Below are 24,117 nucleotides of genomic sequence, written 5' to 3'. Positions count from 1 at the left end.
GTCGTGTTGATGGACTTTAAATATAATTTGTGTTGATGTCCTGCCTGCTGTTTCTCTTGAACATTTTCTCAAACTTAAAGGAGCAGTGTGTAGGATTTAGTGGTATCTTGTAGCGAGGATGCAGACTGAAACCAACTGAATACCCCTCCCCTCTTTTTCCAAGCTTGTAGTCAAACCTATCTTATCGTGTCGCGCTACGTATAGCGAAGGCAGGCAAACCCCATAACATCGGTGAAACATTGCTGATCCCTGCAGCGAGAGATATGTGTTCAGTGATGCTGGGAGAAGCAGCTGTTGCTAAACTTGACGCGATACCTATATCTGACAATACACATCCAGCGACGAATATCAGACGTGGCTTGTGATGTCAAAGAGCAGGTCCTGGACGGTGTTCGTGAAAGCCCTTTTCACGCCATTCAGCTGGAGGAGTCCACTGACGTCGCACACTGTGCTCAATTGATGGTGTACGTTCGGTTTATCAAAGAGCTCAGTGTGCAGGATGATGTTTTTGTTTTGCGTTCCTCTACCCGCCCGCACAACAGCCGATGAACTTTTCAAGGCCTTGAATAACTTTTACCAGGCTAATTGCCTTGACTGGGGCCGGTGTTGTGGGATATGCACTGATGGGGCAAGAGCAATGACTACACAACACAACAGTGTATGCACTACAGGATTTACCCTTTTATACTTTATCGACAGGAATAGATAGGTCAAACAGCCAGCCACAAATAGTCTATAAACAAAGCATCAGTCTGTCTTTGAGATTTCACATGAACAACGGTTAAAGTTACTCAGGCTACCGAAGAATACCATAATTCCTCCGTTCAATTAGACCATAGCGACGCACCCCAAGCTTCCATTCCTTAACAAACAGCCATGTACATGGGCTCTTCCAGTCTCTCCACTGCTGGCTGTTCCAATTTAACGGGAGAGAGAGGAGCAAGAGGGGTTAGGATCATCTTCAGCCAGAGAGGACATTATTTCTTCAGCTTCTTCTGGCGTTGTCACCCCGGGGGGAGGTGTGTTAACTAACAGGGCTTGCAACAGGTGAATTAGTCGTGCTATTAACGTCATCGCTACACAATTTCGTAGTAAAAACAAAATTAAATAAACTGCCTTGTTTTCTTTTTGCCATGGCTATATGATGCTTACTGCAGAATGGATTTCAAGGACTTTACGCACCGATTAGTGGCCTCCAACGTTTATATTTTTTCTACGAATCTTTGAGTTAACATGTACTAAACATGATTTGAATTTGCACCGCCGCGCCTTGATGCTCATGACAAGAATAGCATGTTTAGTTATCTTCATTGAAGTGTATTAGGTTTAAATCGCCATCATGCATGAATGAATGATATTTTTGCAGTTTTACACATAATGACACAATGATCACGTTACACAAAACTGAAATTGCACGTCAAAATGACACATTGTCAATATTTTTAGAGACCCCCCAAAATTTCACAAATCACGTTTTCAGGGGAGCCCATGTCTTATTAAGGGGAGCCGAGCTCCCCCTAGCTCCCCCTAGCTCCCCCGTAGTTCGCACCCTGTTCATATGTAGCGGAAAAAACACCCAATCTGGCAACACCAGCCACCAGTGTCTCACCGCCGCATGCGTCATCAAAACAAAAAGCAGCACGGAGGCGACAAAGCAGCGTGGAGGCTTTTTAAACGGAAATAAAGGTCGGTGAGGATGCAAAAAATCTGACATTTCTGTGCAAACTTTGACCGCCAGCTTCCAAAAAGAAAATCTGCACTTCGAGTCCTATCCACAGCAAACCTGAAACAGCACGTTGAACTGGTTGGATATGAAGATGAAATCTGACGCATAGTTTCAGTGTTAAAACTGATAAAATAATTGCTGTCTGTGGTTCTATGTGGGCTGTGGCAATAATTTAGAAAAATAATAGTTCACGGCAACATACGGAAAAAAAGAACAATGAACTTAGTTCATTTTTGGAACTGTGAACTGAACTAGTTCATTTAAAAATTTGTGAACTGAACTTTGAACTACTTCATGTAGAAAGTGAACTTTCCCAACACTGACTGGAGGGCCGCTGAGAGGGTTGAGATCTGGAGCGACTGTTCATGAGCCACGTCCAGGCAGGCGGTTAACAAGGCGTCTTTGGCCTTTAAGTCCTCGGAAAGCCGACGAACATCTTCCTTAAGGTCAGCAACGTCTTTGTTTGCATTCCTAAACAACGAGGACATTTTGCAGGGAAGAATGGAAGTAACCATGGAGCTGGCTCAAGCTTAGCAGTGTTTACCTTAGCTCTGATACGATGCAGCTTAAGTCCAAATCCAATCCTTTTTACCAGTAGAAACAGATAAAAACGTGAAGAAAGAAGACTGTCCAAACTGTTAGTAATCTCCACAGTTTGTCGTCCTCACGCCGTGGTGAAGAGACTGGCTGGCGGCCGGACTCGCTGGAGGGGAGCTGAGAGGGGACGGTGAGCAGAGAGATCTGCAGCTGGTCAACGGTGCTGGTGTTAGAAGTCAGTGATTGCTGTGATTGGTCGGAGACACACACACACACACACACACACACACACACACACACACACACACACATAAGTGAAGACAATGGGGAGGGGGGGGGGGCAGACAACAACGTGGGAAAATTCATTCTGTGGACAAAGATACTTACGAGCGTCACGACTCCAACTGCTGTTGACAGATTCAACTGATCCTGTGAAGAAACGTAAAGTCTGTTTAGTTGAACAGTGGTGTTCCACAGATAAAAAAGTTTTAGACAGTTATTTAATAATTGTTAAAGGCCTTCATATGACTGTTGTTTCTCTAGATTAGATTTTTTTTTTCACAACATAGATTTTATATAACTCAGACACTATGTCATCATTTTACATTATATGGACCTAAAGTAGCTCCTGTCCCCAGCAAGCATCCGGGAAGCCAAGAGGCTGGGTGACTGTCTGAAAGAAGTATCGGCCATCAGCTGTCAGATTTATGGAAAAAGAGATGAAAACACTCACCCAGGGGGGCAAGTTGGTACACGACTGGGCCATTGTTACTGCCGTTATTGCCTACACACACACACACACACACACACACACACACACACACACACACACACACACACACACACACACACACACACACACACACACACACACACACACAAAAGTAAGTAAAGACAAGGGGGGGATTCATTCTGTGGACAAAGATACTTACTAGAGCCACCACTGGAAATTATTATTACAGTTATTTAATAATTGTTACAGGCCTGTTGTTTTTTCGATTTTTCTTATAATGTACGAATGGTATCGTAACATCTACAAAACGGGCTAAGGGGGCTTTCACACCCACCTCATTTGGTCCGAACTTTCAGACTTTTCAGTTTGATCTGGATCGAGAACACCTCTTTATGTCGGACCAAATTTCAGCTGTTTGTAACTAGCGGCATCGGTCACTTGTTGCCATATCAACTCCAAACATCCTGGGCTGTAGCTGTCTCAAGCCAGAGAAATTGAACAAGGTCTGTTTTTTGTTAATGATTAATGTTTTGTTTTTTATTGATGGGAATGAGCTCAGTTGGTAGAGCGCGCGCCCATATGAAGAGGTTTATTCCCTGGCGCAGAGGTCGCGGGTTTGAATCTGACCTGCGGCAGGTTTCCTGCATGTCTTCCCCCCCTCTCTCTCTCTCTCCCCTTTCATGCTGTTCTGGTGATTAAAGGCAGAAATGCACAAAAAATAATCTTGAAAAAATACCTGCGTATCCGGGTCCAATAACTGTGATAAATAGCAAAAGATGTATCCTGGGATTCATTTAAACTTTAATTTGTTTGAAAAAGTAATAAATAAAAAATGTTTTTATTATTTGACATTAAGAGACAATTATTTCTGAGACGATTAATTGTCCAGCAAAACTTTGAATTGTTACAGCTCTAGTCATATGCTTGAGTGCACAGATGGTGACTCTGAACTATGAACTTCACAAGACTTTAAGAGAAATAAAGTAGTTACCTTGGCTGCCTTTGTCTTCGCAAGCTCCTGTAAATAAAGACAATGTTATTACAGACTGTAATTAATCATGGATGAAGTCAACATAGTGTAAATCTGCAGAGTCTTTTCATTGGCTGAGTCTAGTGAACTTTAATTACACAGCGTTTAAATTCACAGTTCGAATACTGAATCAATTTGAAGACAACCTAACGTCTTTATGTTACAGCAGTACGACTTAAAGTGATATTCGGAAATGAAAATAAAACTAAAACAAAATGTCATTCTCTCATTTTTAGGGTTATAAAAGGGCCAGCTGCATGGTAGAGAGAAAAAAAAAACATGAACTCATAGCACATTGTCTTGTTCCCCATGTTGACGAATGTGTGCACACTTTTTCACATATTTATTTCCAACAAAGTAAGTCAAACAATCTTACGGGACTTCAGAGGCTTTATAAATAATGCAAACAACAACAACAAAGGGAAAATATGCTGTCAGCTTATCTATACGCAGAAGGAAATCTTCCAGTAAAAACATGTATGTTATGTTGGCTATTAATGACATTTTAGAAGAAAATATATTTATTGCAGGTAACAGAAGTTTACTGCTTCAACAGCACTGTGTGAGACCTGAGAGACTGAGCTCAGTCAACTATCAGTTCACTGAATTAAGTAGAGGCTTAATTAAATTAAATTAATTAAAATAGAGTCTATTTATAGCAAGGGCACTAATTGGCTCTTACAACACCTTTGCCACATCATGATTGACAGGACGGCTGTTAGTTGTGACCTTTGAACACCTGGTGAAGTCTGTCATAACATAATAATAGACCTTTGCACCTGATAACGATTTCCCATTATACCGGTAACCATTATTACATAATTGTCTCACTGTTTTTACGTAAACATTGTTTTCTTTGTTTAATTAATTGCTAACATTAGATAAAGTACTAAGACTGTCGAGGTAATTGTTGATTTTGAGTTTAGATATGCCACAGTGTAATTATATAAGTGATTATTGGTGTACGTGTGGACTAGGCCTTAGAAAACAATTAGTTTTTTAGAAATGTTTCATGATATATTGTCTCTAGACGTTTACTATTCAACTTTTGTTTTTGTTAAAGTAGGAAAAGAAAATCGCAATACTCAATACTATCGAATAGTAATACTTCTAGAATCGTAGTAAATGAAAATAAATGTGGTGGAAAAATAAATGTAAACAGAGAGCAGTGTGCCAGATGTGCAATGTGCATTTCTGTGAAGTAGGTCCACTTCAAGGCCAGGCTGATGTTAGAAGTCCCTCTAGTGGACAGAACGTGTAACAACAACCACATGCTTATAGTGGCATTGATGCATTAGCCTGTGTAGTGTAGTACATAGTATATAACAGGCTGCATTTGAGCATTAAAGGGGTGATAGAATGATTATATAGGGTATTTCACACTGTCTCCTAATAGGGCATGTAACATTGGTTGGGCTGAAAATGGCCCGGGTGCTGTTCTATGCGCCCTAATGCGACCCTTTGAAATAGCCCTAGAATGAAACGAGAGGTTTTCTCCCTTTTATGGTATGTGCATGAATATTTAGATGAGCTGCCCGCTGAATGGTTGGTTTACAACGAGCGAAGCTGCAGAGCACCCTGTCCCCTCTCCCCTTCTAACTGCCTGCTCAGTGCTGCTGCACATGAGGAGAAAGCAGGGAGGGGGGAGGGGGGGTTACTGTTAAGTGTACTGTAAGTCTGTGCTACCAACATTGCCATCTTAAGTTCAGCTTGCTTCACGTTTTCTGCCTCTGTCTGTTCTTTTGTGATGAAGGATGAAGGATGTGCCCTTATGTGCCTCTTCTGTGCGATGGTGCCGCTGTGTTTTAATGTGCTGGGTATATTTACTATAGTAATGTAATTTTCCCTGCTGTGCGCTACATTAAAATCAATGCGACACACCTTACAAACAGCGTGGAGGTTGTCGATATGACTAGGGTAAGATGCATGGAAATTGTTGCGCCCAACACAGGGCTCCAGACTGCGACCAAATGGTTGCATTTTGCGACCAAAATTTTTGAGTGTGCGACTAAATTTTACATTCAGTTGCACATCTGCGACCAGTAAATTTGCCCCCTTTTTTACACTTAAACGTGGAAATTTCGGTACCTGAGAGCGTGTAAGCACAAAGCTTATCTGTCCTCTCTGCATAGCGACAGAGAGCGGAGCTCCGGCGCGTACACACACACACGCGCAGAGGTGCGGACGGAGCAGACTCGTCGGCTCTGCAGTTTTGTCGAAGTTACAGTTAGTCACGGAAATGCCAATAAAGTGGTTGCAAGTTTACATTTTTTCAAAACTTCACACAGACAGCGTTTGCTGCGATATTATATTAATATCGAGGCGAAAGCGGTCGCGGGGCTGTTGACGTTACACTTCCTGTGAGTCAAGCAGGCACAACGTTGGTTTACTGCCCTGGGGACTGACTGACAGGCTGAAGGCAGCTTGATTTCTACAGCACCTTTCAGCAACAAGGCAATTCAAAGTGCTTTACATGAAACATTAAAGAGCAATTAAAAACGGTCATGATGAAAATAAAACAGGCTAAAAAACAATAATATAAATACAAGAATAAAAGTTACAGTGAGTAACAAATTAATATTTATTCAATTCAAGGTTGTAGGGCAGGTTTGGGAGGACAGAGGGAGGGTTTTATTTTTATTTAAGTTTAGTAGCCTAAACAATGCAGGTTTAATTTTAAGTTGAATTCATTGTAATAGTAGACTGGAGACTAGAGCTGGTGTATTTTTTAAATATTTGTACTGTCATGACAGCGATGGTGCTGTCGGTTTACCTTCTATGTTGCATCTTCATAAGTGCAAATTAAAATGTAAAACTAAATTTGAAACATCACATTGTAATTTCTGCATCTATTATCAAAGTGTTTATTAGTAATACAGTGGAAATTAGTATAAATGTGAATATTTGGTTAGTATGTTGTTTTACGGTGTGTGTGCCCCTAGTTGCGCCCCTAAAATGTTCAGTTGGGGGCCACTGTGCTCCTAGTGAAAAAAGTTAGTCTGGAGCCCTGCAACACTGTTGAAATGTACAGCTATATTTTGATTTCTTTGCGGGAACACCACCTTCACCTGCCATCTTTATCTTTGCGTAGAGATCAACTGCGCAACTGGGTTACAGGTTGCCAGGTTGAGGTGACAAACGGGTTGAAAATTGTATATGGTGTGTGGATTGTGTGAATAGGATGCGTTTCATACAAGATCTGGCAACTGGTCAACATTAGACAACATTAAACATTTTTTTGATTATTTATAAAGGATCTTGGGCCATGCAAATTCCGGGAGTTTCCCAGGAGAAATAACAAACCGGGAGGGGTCCGGGAGATAGGGCTAAAAAAACGGGAGAAACCTGGGAAAAACGGGAGTGTTGGCAGCTATGAATTAAGGTACAGCCACTGAGTTGACGTCAAATATTACTTTCTTTGGGATTCGCCCGTTTTCAGAGGCAGTTTCAAATTGTGAGATTTGCAGAGGAGAGAGGTGTCAATGGGATTTAGAGGTTCTCTGTATGCCCATTCTCCCCACCAAACTGTTGTTATTCAACTATGACAAGGTAAACTCGGTTTTGCATTCTATCACCCCTTTAAATATTAAAATATTATTTAAATATTAAAGAAAATAACATGATATTCAAAAGGTATTATAGAGGAAGATTGACAGTAGAGATCGATTACAATTTTCTAGGCTGATTCCGATTTCTCATTGAGTTTGACGTGCCGATACCGATTTTAGCCAAATCCGATTTAATTTTTTCTATCCACTTTACAGCACACACAAATGTTTATTATGTATCTTTTCTTTAAAGCGCCCATATTATGCTCCTTTTCAGGTTCATAACTGTATTTTAAGGTTGTACCAGAATAGGTTTACATGGTTTAATTATCAAAAAACACCATATTTTAGTTGTACTGCACAGCTCTCTCTCACTGCTGCAGATCCTCTTTTCACCTGGTTTCTGTTTTAGCTACAGAGTGAGACCTCTTTTCATCTTCTTCTTCTGTACTATCTTTGATTGCACTCGCACATGCTCAGTAGTTCAGATGTAGATCATGTCAGCTAGCTAACTCTAGAGACAGTAAAAGAAAGCTGTTTCTCCAACTTTGGTCAGTTACAAGGCAGGATTAGCTGGGAGACCTCTAAATGAGGGAGCACATGTAAGTAGTTCTTTTGTAGATTATGGTGAACTTGTGTGTGTTGTAGCAGTGCTTTGCTATTGAGAACGATGTAGCATGCTAGCGTTAGCATTAGCGTTAGCATGCTAATGCTAACGGTTAGCATGCTAACGAGCTAACGGTTGTGGTTAGCCAGCTCATTTCGGACTGTGACGTCACAGTCCGAGCCGATTTTGAACAGCTCACTAGGAGACTGAAAGCAGGACACATTCAGAAACTGTATCTCACTCAAAACAGCATGGATGGATTTTTTTCAAAGTGTGTATGTGTGTGGAAGCACCAGAGACACAAAAGAACACCCCAAATCCCAGAAAAAGTGATTTTTTCATAATATGGGCACTTTAATAGGACATTTTACATTTTGCACTGAAAATAGAACATGTTTTGAACAGATAATGGATTGCTATAAAATAGAACTATATAAATTACTCATGGTGTGGGAAATTCACAAACATCTAAAGTGCAACGTTAGAACCATTTCCTTGTTTTCACATCCCTTGTTTTCACATCACTAAAAAAAAATTTGATATTTTTAGCAAACTAAACTTCTGTATGAAAACAAGGAAAACAGGAAATGCATTTGTACAAAAGGCCGTCTATGAGCAGCGATTGTTAGAGTGCATGTGGGAGAATAGCGTGGACACCTGCTAGCTAGGTTGCACGTGGCTGTTGATTTGATATAATGGTGATTGTTGAACGCCCTTGCTCACGTTTGTATTTTATGTGCATTATTTACATACTACAGTGGTTACACTACATTAAGATAATGTAATTAATAGTGGTTTTATTGTTATTATTTGCTAGCCTATATATAATTCATATGCGTTGTGTATGGTAGCCTTTACAATGTTATTTATTTACATCATTTGACCGGCATATGTCAGACTGACCGGCCCTTCGCCGGTCATGGCCAATCACGTGAAAATTCCGATCACCAGCCGGTCAATCGGTGCATCTCTAATTGACAGCTCTACTCCATTAGTATGTTGTTGTTGTTTAAAGAGGACAATGGTTATATTGCACCTACCAATTCTTTCTCTTCCATACAAGACTAACAGCACCACCCCGACCCCGACGGGGACAAGGATACCGATCATGATTCCAGTCTCCACAACAACTCTTGAGGATTCCCGACACGGACAAACTCTACAACCTAAAACACAAAAAACGTTTTTTTTTTTATTCAGTTCTCTTTCAACATCATTTCTATTTGTGGGGTTTTGTGTATTAATCTTCCTTGTGACAAATTCTGTGGTGAGGAATGGTGGTGAGGACAAATCACCAGCAACTTCCTGAAATAAACACGTAAACTCCACAAAAAGAAAAAGTGACAAATGACAAAAATAAAGTTTCTTACCCCACTCCTCCTCAACATGTAACTTGGATGCCTGATGAATCACTTCACAGGTGTAGGTAAACACGTCACTCTGTAAAATCTCCACGCTGTCTCGTCTCTGGAAGGTCTCGTCACCATTGGGTCGAACGCCGGAGGACACAACTCCGTCATCTTCAGTTAGAATATGGCCGTTCCTTTTCATGTTCAGGGTGATATCTTTTGGTAAGAAACCTGTGGCCAGGCACGTCAAAAGGATTTTTCCTTCAACTTTGGTGTTCTTTTTAAACAGGTGCACCTCCGGAGGAACTGGAATAAAAAAAAAACGCAAAGTGAGATCATATTTGAAGGATTTTCATTTTTAATGAAACTTTGCTAGCTGCTAGGCTAATGCGCAATGGTAAACACTGCAGCTGTAACATTAATGTGTCTACCTCAGCTGAGAACGGAGAAATGTCTTTGCCTTTCCTATCGTAATACATGGTAGGAAAGGCAAAGACATTTCTCAGATACAAGACATTACACAGGTACTCTCGAATGGAACATTATTATGTGTCATGGAACATTGCGCTCCCCAACTTGCAAAAGGTCGGATTTGCTCCATCTTTTGATGATAAGTTTGGTTTTAAATTTAAATTTGATAAAATACGATTGAACCATTAAAGTAAATCATTTTTGTTGATTTTTTTTATGTAAAATGTTACAATTAAAGAAAAAGCTCACAGGCTTGCACCCCCTTAAAAATACGCAAGTAATTAGTTTTGTCAGTTGTCTAAACAACAAACTTTTTGTGTAAATACAAATAATTTCAAGACCAGTTAGTTTCATGTTTCATATTTTGATAACCTGCAGTCATTCCAATAACTAAAGCTACTTCTATTATCTCTAGATTAAATTAATACATACTGGCTTGTTCTAGCTGTTTTTGTCCATAATTGATGAACTTCCCCAACCAATTGATGCACTCGTTCTCCAGGTAGCCTTTGGTGTATTCTTTTAGGTCCTGGACTTCGTCCCACTTTCTCTTGGTCTGGACTGCCGCCTCAGTTACGGCGACCCAGACGCCGTTGGCGTTGTCAAATGACAGGAAGTCGTTTCCGTCGTAGCTGTACATGTTCATGCCGCGTCGGAACTTGATCACTCCGTCCTTCCTATCGCCTTCGCAGCCGACCATCCACTGGAGAATATGGGTGTCTGAAAGCAAAGTGAAGCGCAGGACAGTGAAACTAATGCCTAACAACAAGGATGGACAACGGATGGTCCGGTTAATGAATGAACACACACAGCACAGCAACACAATCCATTTTTTCCTTTTGAGTCTGACCTTCTCAGCACCACCTTTCCCTTTTATTTTTGGGCTTTTCATCATTAGACGCTCACTGATCCCCCCTATAATGCCGGGGGGATGGGTAGTAGTATAAAAAACTGAGGAGGATTGGCGGCCTCTAGTTCACCCAGTAAGAGCGTTTGCCCCATGTTGGCTGAGTCCAGGGTTCGAATCCGACCTGCTGCCCTTTGATGTGTCATCCCCCATCTTTCTCCCCCTTTTAATATCTATCCACTTTAAAATAAAGGGAAAAGCCCCCCCCCCCAAAAAAAACCTGAGGACACGAGTTGGATGCTGTCCTCCTCTCCTACTTCAATGCCTAACAAATCTATATCTCTCTCTCGCTCCCTGACCCTGTCTTTCACTGGTTGAAGCCTGAAAATATTGTAAACAAATTAATAACATAACTAATTACACTGGTCGGACTGTTCAGCTCCGGTTCAGGCTGGTCCTCATCCTCAATGCGTGCCTTTTTCAGTCGCGGAAAATACTTTTCAATACTCATCTGGAGTGAGGCAGCAAACATTCAGTGTAAGAGTAAAAAATGACATAACATTATAATACGTTTATTTGATTCACAGCTGCTACATATAGTGTTTTGACCTCGACAACCCAACTGCATTTTACCGCAAACTTGCGACTAGTTAACTTTCTAAAGCAGGCACAATCGCTTGTTTGAGTACAGTCAGTGCAAAAAATTAAGTTGTGGGCAAGATAGTGATGTGGAACCAGTAAACAGTTATAATGCAGTATATATAGATAGTCTATATGAGTGCTGGGAAGTAGTGAAGTCAATATACCATTAGTGCAAGATGTAGTCTAGTTAGTGATGTGGGTCAGTAATAACACAGTTAACATGAAAAGACAGTCTGTCAAAATGCTGAATATAGTAAGGAGTCAATATACAATTAGTGCAAATATTTGTCAGGGTAGTGAGGTAGAAACATGAATAACACAGTATACATGAAAAGACATGTCTAAGAAGAGTCTATATGAATGTTAAATGCTGAGATGAAGTAGAGAGTCAGTGTAGAGTTAGTGCAGATTGTGGACTAGATAGTGATGTTGAACAAGCATAGTACAATATATTTGAATACAGAAATACATTTATTTAAATGCTGAAATGTAGTAAAGAGTCGAAGTATAGTTAGTGCAGGTCGTGGTCTGAATGGCGAATTAGGTGTAGAGAAGGGTAGTAGATGTTCAACAAAAAAAAGAAGAAAAATGTGTATAATCACAAGGTGTAGCAACAGTGGTGGGGAGAAAATACAGTTTTACATGCCGGGACAGGTACAAGGTGCAAAAGCGCGTAAACCGATATGTGCAAATGTGCAATGGGGCTTGTCAGAGACAGTGGAACAGGGTGTTCGAAATTAATACATGAAAGATGAACAGTTAGCACATGCAGTGATCGGAGAGGAGCTTGGACTCACGTGTTTTAAAAGGTAGTTAGTGGGATAAGGGTTTTGAGTTTCAGGGTTTTTTGTAGCTCATTCCAGTAATTAGCAGCCGAGAACTGGAAGGAGTGGCGGCCAAAGGAGGTAAAGTGCCTTGCGAAAGTATTCGGCCCCCTTGAACTTTTCGGCCTTTTGCCACATTTAAGGCTTCAAACAAAGATATAAAACTGTAATTTTTTGTGAAGAATCAACAACAAGTGGGACACAATCATGAAGTGGAACGAAATTTATTGGATATTTCAAACTTTTTTAACAAATAAAAAACTGAAAAATTGGGCGTGCAAAATTATTCAGCCCCTTTACTTTCAGTGCAGCAAGTTCAGTGAGGATCTCTGAATGATCCAATGTTGACCTAAATGACTAATGATGATAAATAGAATCCCCCTGTGTGTAATCAAGTCTCCGTATAAATGCACCTGCTCTGTGATAGTCTCAGAGGTCCGTTTAAAGCGCAGAGATCATCATGAAGAACAAGGAACACACCAGGCAGGTCCGAGATACTGTTGTGGACAAGTTTAAAGCCGGATTTGAATACAAAAAGATTTCCCAAGCTTTAAACATCCCAAGGAGCACTGTGCAAGCGATAATATTGAAATGGAAGGAGTATCAGGACACTGCAAATATACGAAGACCCGGCCGTCCCTCTAAACTTTCAGCTCATACAAGGAGAAGACTGATCAGAGATGCAGCCAAGAGGCCCATGATCACTCTGGATGAACTGCAGAGATCTACAGCTGAGGTGGGAGACTCTGTCCATAGGAAAATAATCAGTCGTATACTGCACAAATCTGGCCTTTATGGAAGAGTGGCAAGAAGAAAGCCATTTCTTAAAGATATCCATAAAAAGTGTCATTTAAAGTTTGCCACAAGCCACCTGGGAGACACACCAAACATGTGGAAGAAGGTGCTCTGGTCAGATGAAACCAAAATTGAACTTTTTGGCAACAATGCAAAACGTTATGTTTGGCGTAAAAGCAACACAGCTCATCACCCTGAACACACCATCCCCACTGTCAAACATGGTGGTGGCAGCATCATGGTTTGGGCCTGCTTTTCTTCAGCAGGGACAGGGAAGATGGTTCAAATTGATGGGAAGATGGATGGAGCCAAATACAGGACCATTCTGGAAGAAAACCTGATGGAGTCTGCAAAAGACCTGAGACTTGGACGGAGATTTGTCTTCCAACAAGACAATGATCCAAAACATAAAGCAAAATCTACAATGGAATGGTTCACAAATAAACATATCCAGCTGTTAGAATGGCCAAGTCAAAGTCCAGACCTGAATCCAATCGAGAATCTGTGGAAAGAACTGAAAACTGCTGTTCACAAACGCTCTCCATCCAACCTCACTGAGCTTGAGCTGTTTTGCAAGGAGGAATGGGCAAAAATGTCAGTCTCTTGATGTGCCAAACTGATAGAGACATACCCCAAGCGACTTACAGCTGTAATCGCAGCAAAAGGTGGCGCTACAAAGTATTAACTTAAGGGGGCTGAATAATTTTGCACGCCCAATTTTTCAGTTTTTTATTTGTTAAAAAAGTTTGAAATATCCAATAAATTTCGTTCCAATTCATTATTGTGTCCAACTTGTTGTTGATTCTTCACAAAAAATTACAGTTTTATATCTTTATGTTTGAAGCCTGAAATGTGGCAAAAGGTCGAAAAGTTCAAGGGGGCCGAATACTTTCGCAAGGCACTGTATGTGATTTTGGGGTGACCAAGGAGATGTAACTGTTTGAGCTGAGGTTGCGGGTGGGTAGGGCTAATGTGACCAGTGAGCTTAGGTACGGCGGGACTTTGCCAAGCACGGACTTGTAAATAAGTTGGTACCACTGGGTTAGGCATTGAGTGTGTAGCGAGAGCCAGCCAACTAATGCATAGAGGCTGCAGTGGTGGGTGTTATAGGGGGCTCTGGTCACAAAACGTATGGCATTGTGATTGAGAACATCCAGTGTTTTCAGAAGAGTGTTTGAGGCAGTTCTGTAAATAACATCACTGAAATCGAGAATTGGTAAAATTGTCATTTTTACTAAAGCAAGTTTGGCAGCGTGAGTGAAGGAGGCCCTGTTACGGAATAGAAAATGGATCCTGGACTTAACTTTAGATTGAAGGTGTTTTATGTGTTGCTGGAAGGAGAGGGAGCTAGTGTTTGTACACTGTAACATTTGCTAATTCCAGTCCATCGAGTGTGGTAATGCTAATCGGATGGGCAGGTGTAGGCAGTGATCGGTTGAAAAGCAGGAGTTTAGAAGTAATTTGAGGTTTCGGAAGGAGTGCTGAATAACGTAGAAGCTCTCTTGGAGGTTTGATTGCACATTATCTAATGAGGGGCCGGATGTGTACAGGATGGTGTCATCTGCATAGAGGTGGATTTGTGAGGGCCCGGCAGCAAGAGCCACGTCATTGATGTAAAGGGAGAAAAGCGTTGGCTCGAGAATCGAGCCTTGTGGCACGCCCATAGAGACAACCATAGGTCCAGACAACAGGCCCTCAGATTTAACGCACTGAACCCTATCAGAAAAGTAGTTACTGAACTATGCGAGGCAGTCAAGGGAAAACCCAAGGTGTTTAAGTCTGTTGATGAGAATATGATGGTTAACAGAGTCAAAGGCCTTGGACAGATCAATGTAAACGGCTACACAGTAATGCTTTTTGTCAATGGCGACCGTGATGTCATTTATGACCTTGAGGGTGGCTGTGGTGCAGCCATGACCAGCGCAGAAGCCAGATTGCATTGCGGAGAGGACACGATGGGATTCGAAACGGTTGGTGATCTGTTTATTGACCAGGCTTTCGAAGACTTTCAAGAGACAGGGTAAGATGGATATGGGTCTATAGCAGTTTGGGTCAAGGGTGTCTCCCCTTTTGAAGAGAGGGATGACTGCGGCGGATTTCCAATCTCCAGGAATTTCCGAAGACGCGAGATTAAATATGGTTAAATAAAGCCGTAGAGTAGGCTATCTTTCAACTCAGGACAGCGCCACTTCTCACAAATACAGATAGGATTGGAGATGAAAATTTTAATACACGTAACCACGATCAGCTTCTTGGGTGCTTAGTATTTTTCGTGGGTGTTCGAGCTCCAGAGAACCCACGGTATCGGCGCCTATGCCTGTGTTTGTATTGAAATCAGAGGCTGCTGCGGCCCACTGAACAGTTTGACCAGTGGGCAGCGGCCGCACACCAGGCTGCCAGATGGTGTAAAGGTACTTTATTTGTCACATACACGTACATGTAGCGAAATTCATTCTCTGGATTTAACCCATCCCTGAAGGGAGCAGTACATTGCAGTTGCTAAGAACTTGCAATGTATAACTATTATCAGACCGACCCTCGCAGCCACGAAACACTACCAGCCCACCAGGAAAAGTCAAGACTCTCCAGATTGCCACTCCGCTACTGGCCGGACAAGACGATGAGGTGGGTTTCTAGGTTTCCTGGTTAAACATTAAAGAGGACCTTGAAACCAGACTGAAAAGCGGCAATTAAAAGTAATCTGTGGTTAGCAGGGTTTCCCCCAGAAAAGTTGATTAGCCCGGTAGTCTTTTTTTCATCAAGGGGCCGGTAGGGGCCAGTCCCAGACCAGTGTTTCCTCTAGAATTTTTTTCAGCTGCAGCAGGGGTCAGAAACATTGTGCCAAAATACGAACAATAATGTCGCCGTCAACGGGCTTATCTGCTAATGTAAAGCTACCGGCCGTTACCTTGAAACCATGCAGCAAATACACGGTACCGTAGGGTACCGTTACCTGAAACCGGTGATTCAACGTCACCACACAGTTTAACAACAAAACGCTGAGTAAAGTTTTTCATGTTGGTTTTCAGCGATATGCACCCCCACTAACCTGGAAAACGTTTTTAAAACGATAACGTTAATGTCAACAGCGTGTCGGAGGAATTAGGGCTGGGCGATAAAACGATAACGATATGTATCGCGATAGACACGTAATCAATATCAATAGAAAATGCGTTCGATAAAACGTTCGGTAACTTGTTTTTCTTCTTCGGAAGAAACCAGAAGTTGCGAAGCAAGTTTGGTTGCATGAACAAAGGCACTCACTCTCTGGTAACCTAGCAACGTAGGGAGTGACACTAACAGCCAATCATGTAACAGTATCATGATTGGTTGCGCCACATCGCTGTCTCGTGTTGGATTCTACCATTCTACAATAACAGAACCGGCGGCGTGGAGCGATAAGTGGAAAGTGAGTGCCGCAGCGAGCGAGGAAATTGTTGATAAAACAGGAAAAGTCATTATGGCAGTTTTTGGGATTTTATAAGTCTGACCGTCGTCCCCACCAACACTACCGCAAACTTGTTTTACCACCTTAGCCGCGCTCACACTTTGGAGCACAGCCGTATTTGCCATCAACGTCCAACAATATCTACAGCTGCTACACCCATGGATGTATTAAGAGAACGCTACACCGCACAAGCAGCAGACCGCCATGGAGAGGTACTCTGCATCAGCGCCTTACTAAATGCTACAAAGAAATAACGGAGGCAGACGTGCTGAGCACTGTCCAGAAGCCAGGTTACCAACCTAGCAATAAACCTGCAGAAAAATTTTTCTTCTCAGGTTTCAGGTTTCTCTATGTTTATATTTAACACTTAGCACCATTTTATTACACCTTATTAAGCAGTTCTTACTTATTCTTTCTTCACTGTGATTTTAGACTTATGTTTACATTTTAATTATTTGAGTGATTTCCATGGTTGTGTTGACATTTCTGCTTTTATAACTGAGGGGATTATAATCAGAGGAAGGTTAAGTTTAAAATAAAAATGTTTAAATTTAATATATTTTTCTCCTGGTCCTTATTTTAAATAGGTCATAAAAAATATCAATAATTATCGATATCGACAGATATGAAACACTTATATCGTGATACAGTTTTCAGCCATATCGCCCAGCCCTAGGAGGAATACAGCGTCTCCTGCAGCGGGGAGTCAAAGGCAAAGAGACCGTCACCGCAGCGTTCGCTAACGTTAGTTTCTTGTCTCATCTGGGGTCTGATAAACAGTAAATTCACCAAATTCAATGTGTCAAATGCTATTTTCCAATAAACTGTAGCAGTCTTATTTCAAGGGACCCGCGTGAGTGCGGATTTCATGTCGTGGCTTTTGTTGCTAAGATTGAGTGAGTGAACTTTATTTGGTTGCCATGACTTCGCAAGTGATGACGTCCTGTCACTGTTCCAGTTGCTCACCCTAAAAGGGGAGAGAGAGCGGATGACAGTTTGCTTGAGTTCAGTAGAGCAGACTGCTCTGCGGCAGTGCGCCGCTGCTACATGTACATAGCAGAAACCCTGGTGTGCGTCTGCCCTATTTCTGATACTGTGGCGGCAGAAATTTTGCCATGGCGGGCGGCCACTACAAAATCAATATAGAGGAAACACATGGACAAATCTTACCCGTGTCATTCTGTCTCATTCGTTCCTTCAGGATGTTGATGTTGACTTTGAACCACTGCTGCTTGCTCTGGCGGGACTGGGTGCCATTGTCCCAGTAATCTGCAGACAGTCGCTCTTTCATCCAGTCCTGTTTGGGAACTTTCTTCTGGTTGTCACTGTCAAAGTAGTCGATCATCCTGCCGTCCAGCAGACCCATGGCTGTGAACTCGTGGATGCCCGGTAGGTCGACAGGTTTGGAGAAGGCCGTGTAGATGTAAGTGAGGGAATGAGTCTCTGAGAGTCACACAGGCAGAAAGACAGACAGATATGTATTAGACGAGGAAGATAAGCACCAGTAGATTTAGTGAGACCTATTCCATCCAAATAATTTATCCTACATTGAGCTCTCCATGTGGATGTCTACGCTGTAGACCAACCTCCTATGCGGATTTTCGCCCTTTCATACTACTCGCTACGGCGTAAATTCACACGCAATTGCAAGGTAATGTTAGTCAATGGAGGCCAAACGGCGTTGACAAACACGCTACAAAGCAAGTATGCGTCTTGATAACACGCCAACAATGGCATACGAATTGCCGTGTCATACATACGCCACTTCATGAGATTAGTCCGCCCTGTGGTGTCTCCCGAGACCGGGCTTTTTCACAGTGTATTCAGGGGGCAGGCAGCTAGCGGATCAAGGAGAGATGCCTACGATTTAAAGTGATGGTTCGAGTATTTACTCTTAGGTCCTTGATTCGAGCCGACTTTTCAGAAACCAAGCTTTCACCAGAGTTAGCGTAGAAGTAGCCGCTGAATAGCGATGAAGCGATTCATCGCTTATTGACCCCACTAATTCGCAATGATAATAGGTCTACACTAGTACAAATAGGTTATGTTTCATAAAACGATGGATTGAATAAATTTGCACACCTGAAACTCTCTTCTGCTCTCTGTTGCTGCTGCTGCTGCTACCTGCAGTTAGACTCACAGCAGCAACAACAGCAGAGAGCAGAAGCCAGCAGGCAAGTGTTATTTACATAAACTTCTGGTGTACTTACAAACTTTCCAATCCATCGTTTTATGAGTGCATAACCTATATGTGCTAGTGTAGACCTTTGGTATCATTTCGGGCATTATTAGTGGGGTCATTTAAGAGATACAAACGTGGGTCCATTAGCCCCGCGCTAAGCTATTCAGCGGCTAACGCTACTCTACGCTAACTCGCCCAATGTTAGACCCAGGTGAAAAAAGCTTCTGGGGGGGTGTTTGGCTCGAGGTCATGGTGCAAAGGACCCTAGGGTGAATTACTCCGAACCATCACTTTAAGACAAAAATGAAATTGCGCCGAAACCATGCAGGAACTCATAGTGCACCTTTAATCTAAACATTACAGAAAAATACTTTGCACATCTACAACGTGAGACAGGTGTGTCTGAGGGGGACAAGCAGGTCAAAAGATGCGAAGAAACTCTCGCACACTGTCTAACTCGCAAAACTATAAAACGCTTATAGTAGGTAGTTGCCAACTAGGGAAGGGCGATACGGCCTAAAATCCATATTGCGATATACACTGCAGCCTCTTGCAATAACGATATATATCACAATATATAAATTATAATAGAACCATTTCAGAACAGGTTAACATAGACCCTAAGGAAAGTCAAACTGCTAAGTTAATTATTTTTTTAAAGAGAAAGAAACGTTCATTCTAAAAAGGCACTACACTTAGTTTAAGTCCTTGGTTCTTAAATGCCACCCAAGATGCAGAGAACAGGAAAACCTGGTGTCTTTTTAGTTAAGGAAGACACTGTACTGAAAATACTTTCAGTATTGTGCACAGATATTTTAAAAACATTTTAAACAAAGTTTCTTACCTGCAGCCTAATGTAACACATTTGAGCACTATTGTATATACACACACACACACACACACACACACACACACACACACACAGACACACACACACACACACACACACACGTATGTTCAGTGGGGAAGTACGACGTCTGCAAACACCGGCTGCAAAGAGTCCAATGGTCCGTTATATAGTGAGTTGTCAGGCTGGTGAAAGGCTCCGTGGTACGGCTCGACCACAGCTCCGTTGTAGCGGCTTCAATCCAAACCAAGTCCAAATAATGGATGTTGCACCGGTCTTTTTCACCAGCTCCTCCATTTCGCTTTCAGCCATGTTTACTCAAGATGACGATGATGTGTTGCAGCCGGTTGGCGATATTTTTTCCCCCACTATGGCCACGCCAAGACCCGCCCTTCAATAGCTACTATTGGCCAGGCGTCCATGCTTACACAAGGTAACTTAGCTTGATTTGTTCAGGTCCTATCCCCTGACCAATCGGCTATCCTAAACCACTCGTGGTCAAATGCCTAACCCCAACCAATCGACCACTATGGACACGCCAAGTGGGTCCTGGCGTGGTAGATTGCGTCATCAACATGCATTATCGCGATAGATATTTCAATTATATTGCACTATCATAGGCCAATTTTGTATCGTTTATATTGCATATCGTTTCTATCGCCCATTACTATTGCCTACTTATTAAACATTATATATTTTTGCAAGTTAGACAGTGTGCGGGAGTTTTCTTCGCCACCTAATCTAAACATTAACATCTCTTTTGTATCCATTAGTAAAATTGGTATTGTAACTGAAATGTCCCTAACCTAACTGATGTTGACTCAGGACCATGTAAATGGGAATTGATTCGGGAAATCATTTGGCGATATCCAGCCCAGGACTTAAACAATTAATTAATGCTGTCAATCAGCACAACAGCAGCTTCAGTTCTCTGTCAGACTCACACCCGATCTGTTTTAAGGCCCGGACACACAGAACCGATAATCGGCCGTTGGACAGTCTGGCGAGGTCAGTGACTCGATTCTGTTCGGTGTGTCCCGTGCCGTCGTCCGTCGGCCAATTTGACATGTATAATTGGCGAGGCGGGCACTGCCAGCAGTCGGACTCAAATGACCCATCTGATTGGTGGAGCACTAACCTGGAAACGGTGAGCGGAATGAGCGTGACTAGAGTCTCTCAAAATCTGACAAAAATCTTTTAAACTGACCTTTGTCAATCTGAAATGAAATTTTCCCCCGATGTTTTTGTAACTTGTTTTGTGCTTTTTTGACATTTTTTCCTACGTTTTTTAACGTTCTATTATCAATTATTCATCAAATCAAATTATCAAAATAATGAACAGAAATACGAATTTTAAAGATGTCACAACTTCGTCTTTTTACTTTCACTTTTGACCCCAACTCACACCTCAAACTCAGGCGCGTAGCCAGTAATGGGCCAGGGCGGCACTGGCCCGCCCACTTGACTCACCGGCCCGTCCAGCCAAGTTTGATCAAAATACGTTTTGTTATGAAAAATATTCAAATGTATGTAAAAAAAAGAAAGAAATAGTAACAGAACTAGTTATGTGGGTTTAATGTGTGTTCTCTTCTGATTAAAACGAAACTGTTTAAACCATAGAATAAGGATCAACCAATTAGGAAACCTTGGAATGTAGGTGGTTGCTACGGTAACAACAGGCAGACTCTCCGGGGCTGTCTTCAGCAGCTAACATTAGCTAGCTGGCTTTTTAGACAATGTAGGCCAGGGGTGTCAACCTCATTTTCAATAAAGGGCCACACTTAAAAAGAGAATCACACCAAGGGCCAGACATGTAGAGTTTATTGACGTGCTTTTGTTACTGCATGTCACTTTTTTTTTTACATTTTGGTAGTTTTTTTCCTCATTTTTGTTGTTTTTGTTCCGACTTTTTTGTGGCTTTCTCCGACATTTGTCACCTTTTTGTAAATTAGTTGCTTTTTCCGACAATTTTTGTACGCTTTATGTTGACGTGAAGCCCTACAAAAGCCATCAAAAGAGTTCCTTAGCCATTATAGAATTTAGCAACTCAAGCAAAAACAATGATACATTTTTTTAACAACAACCGGTTTCTCAGCCTGAATATGAAAAGTCTCTGCTTCTTCTGGGGGAATTTCTGAGACTCAGAGTCGGAAAATCTGCCATATTCTGCTTTGAATGACATGGAACTGCAGTTTAAAAAACACTTTCCATACGTTTTTAGTTTGGCGCACAACTAGGCGGGCCAAAATGTAGTGTGAACCCAAATTGATATATGGGCCGGATCTAAATCTGCAAGGGGTTTGAGTTTGACAAATGTGATGTAGGCCTACCACGGATGTGTTAAGCAATGTACTGATAAAAGTTACTGCGACAACAATGGCTTCTCTTTAAAGTGGTATGGACAGTTTTCCCGGATGGAATCCAGTGGAAATAAGGACGAGATTTTCTGCAGCATGTGCAGACATTTCCCCAGTGGAGGTGACAGCCAATCAGCCAGAGAGGAGGCCCTCACACAGGTAACATTAAGTCAAACGGGTTTCATGCTTCTTGTGTTATTAATTAGGCTAAGTAACCTAACCTAGTGACCTTCCTATTTAGTAAGAAATGGTGAACACTGATGATACCTTCTAGCTGAAACGCATTTGTGTTTTGCCCACAATAAATAAGATAACTTCTCTGTGAGTGACCTAGTTTTTAGTTTTCTTTGATCCTGTCACTGCAGTGGACTCGATACACTGTCTAAGATTTGGCACCTTGCTGGCCACTTTTCATTATATCTTTCATAATTCAAACAATGCTTGGCTGGAAGTTTTCATTCTTTGATTTTCTTTTACTGCTGGCAGCGCATTTGCTGCTCATGATCTGACCATATAGTCCTGAAGCAACAATGCTGTTATAAATGCACAAAGGATAGGCTATGTTACATGCGCGATTTCTGTCTGATGTAGACTATTCTGTGTCATGCAGTATGTAAACGCCTTCTCTGCTGTTTGGGTTCATGTTTAGTTGCCACAGCAACAGTGCTGTGTGCAGAGCCAATGCTGCTCACGGTGCAAATATATGTTAGCCTGAATAGGTTAAAACCGACAGGTTTTTGTCTATATTGTTGTGTACAAACTTTTTAGACTGAGCTTTGTTGGTTGAACATGTTGTAGACAGTAGCCTACTATTGCCGTTGTAATGCAGTTTATGTTGGAAGGTATAACATTGTTGCTGTTTTTTTCAGTTTGTCCTTTTTGCTACTTCTACGTCTTTTTGAAAATGGCCCACTCACTTTTGTACTGGTCCGCACAAACTACTATTTCTGCCTTCGCCACTGCCTCAACTTACCGCCGTTTACCGCCAGACCTGTCCTCAAAAGGACAAACACTGCGAAGAAATACATTTTCACGGAACCAGACTCTTCTCTCGCTTTGAAAACGTAGTTTTATCCGCCGGTTGGACCGTGTTTTTGGGCTCCGCAAACCGACTGCTGCTGCTCCCTGCTTCTTCTGTCGCCTGTCCGCTCTGCATGATGCATTCAGGGGCTGCTCGTCATTTCACAGCTACATTTTCAAAGTTTGGCTTTTTACTGCATGGGATCATATTCATACACTCACATACCTAAACTAAAAATAAAAATTACAATATAAATACAATCCTATGTACTTTACACATTAGTAACACTGTTTTAAATTTGAAAACCTCCACTAAAAACATGTTTTTTAACAACTTCAAATACATTTAAATGCCACAGTGCTTGGCTGAAGTTTTCATTCTTTGATTTTCTTTTACTGCTGGTAGCCATTTGCTGCTCATGATCTGACCATAGTGCTGAAGCAACAATGCTGTTATAAATGCACAAAGGATATGTTACATGTGTGATTTCTGTCTGATGTAGGCTGTTCTATGTCATGCAGTATGTAAACGCATTCTCTGCTGTTTGGGTTCATGATTAGTTGCCACTTTGTGAAATAAAAGGGTTAATTTTTTTACAGTGCTGTGCAGAACCAATGCTGCTGGTTCTCACGGTGCAAAAAAGCCCCATCCCAATTTCCCTAAAGCCAAAAGTGACATATTTACTTTTTGTTTTATCCAACCAACCAAGGGTGTAACTTAAGGTAAAAAAAGGGATAAAAACCTTGAAAAAATGGTTGAAGAAACACTTGAAAAAAGCGGCAAAAACTCAAAAAGGCAACAACAAATTTGTTCAAAAAAAAACAAACTCAAAAAGGTGACTAAAACGTTGAAATAAAGAACTAAAACATTGGAAACATTGTCAAAAGGAAGCGACAAAATGTCCAAAAAGCCCAGTTTTGATTATTGTAAATTAAATCTGTACTTGCTTTGCACCACTAGTCACTTAATCAAACATCCAATCCCAAAATCTGTTGAGTTTTGTATTACAACTCTTTATTAATTGCCAACAGATTAACACACAAGGCATACTTCCAATATATGTACATCTATTTACACATATGTATATAATTAGACTCTTAGACTTTGGATTTGACAGAAATACTTTCACATTTACATTGACGTTTGCAGAGAT

General features: G+C 41.5%; 1 protein-coding gene across 1 annotated transcript; it reads right to left on the bottom strand.

Annotated features, from left to right (window-relative positions):
* Nucleotides 1-1,975: 1,975 nt before the first annotated feature.
* Nucleotides 1,976-23,081, bottom strand: LOC120571113 (H-2 class I histocompatibility antigen, Q10 alpha chain-like). The gene is made up of 9 exons (XM_039819801.1): nt 22,917-23,081; nt 17,728-18,000; nt 10,434-10,721; nt 9,552-9,836; nt 9,222-9,347; nt 3,988-4,014; nt 2,997-3,047; nt 2,651-2,692; nt 1,976-2,509 (listed from the first exon to the last, which is right to left on the bottom strand). Exons 1-9 carry the CDS (start codon nt 22,969-22,971, stop codon nt 2,493-2,495), a joined length of 1,164 nt encoding a protein of 387 aa, XP_039675735.1. The 5' UTR covers nt 22,972-23,081; the 3' UTR covers nt 1,976-2,492.
* Between the last annotated feature and the right edge of the window lie 1,036 nt (nt 23,082-24,117).

This window comes from Perca fluviatilis, chromosome 13, assembly GCF_010015445.1.
Source record: "Perca fluviatilis chromosome 13, GENO_Pfluv_1.0, whole genome shotgun sequence".
In the NCBI taxonomy this organism is placed as follows: Eukaryota; Metazoa; Chordata; class Actinopteri; order Perciformes; family Percidae; genus Perca; species Perca fluviatilis.
The sequence above is the reverse complement of the archived record's forward strand: the minus strand, read 5'-3'. Positions and strand labels throughout refer to the sequence as shown.

Coding starts and splice junctions, on each gene's coding strand:
- LOC120571113 (XM_039819801.1), bottom strand. CDS start 22,971: ATGTATTTCTTCGCAGTGTTTGTCCTTTTGAGGACAGGTCTGGCGGTA. Junction 18,001..22,916: donor AGGTCTGGCGGTAAACGGCG/GTAAGTTGAGGC, acceptor TGTGACTCTCAG/AGACTCATTCCCTCACTTAC. Junction 9,837..10,433: donor AAAACAGCTAGAACAAGCCA/GTATGTATTAAT, acceptor TTTTTATTCCAG/TTCCTCCGGAGGTGCACCTG.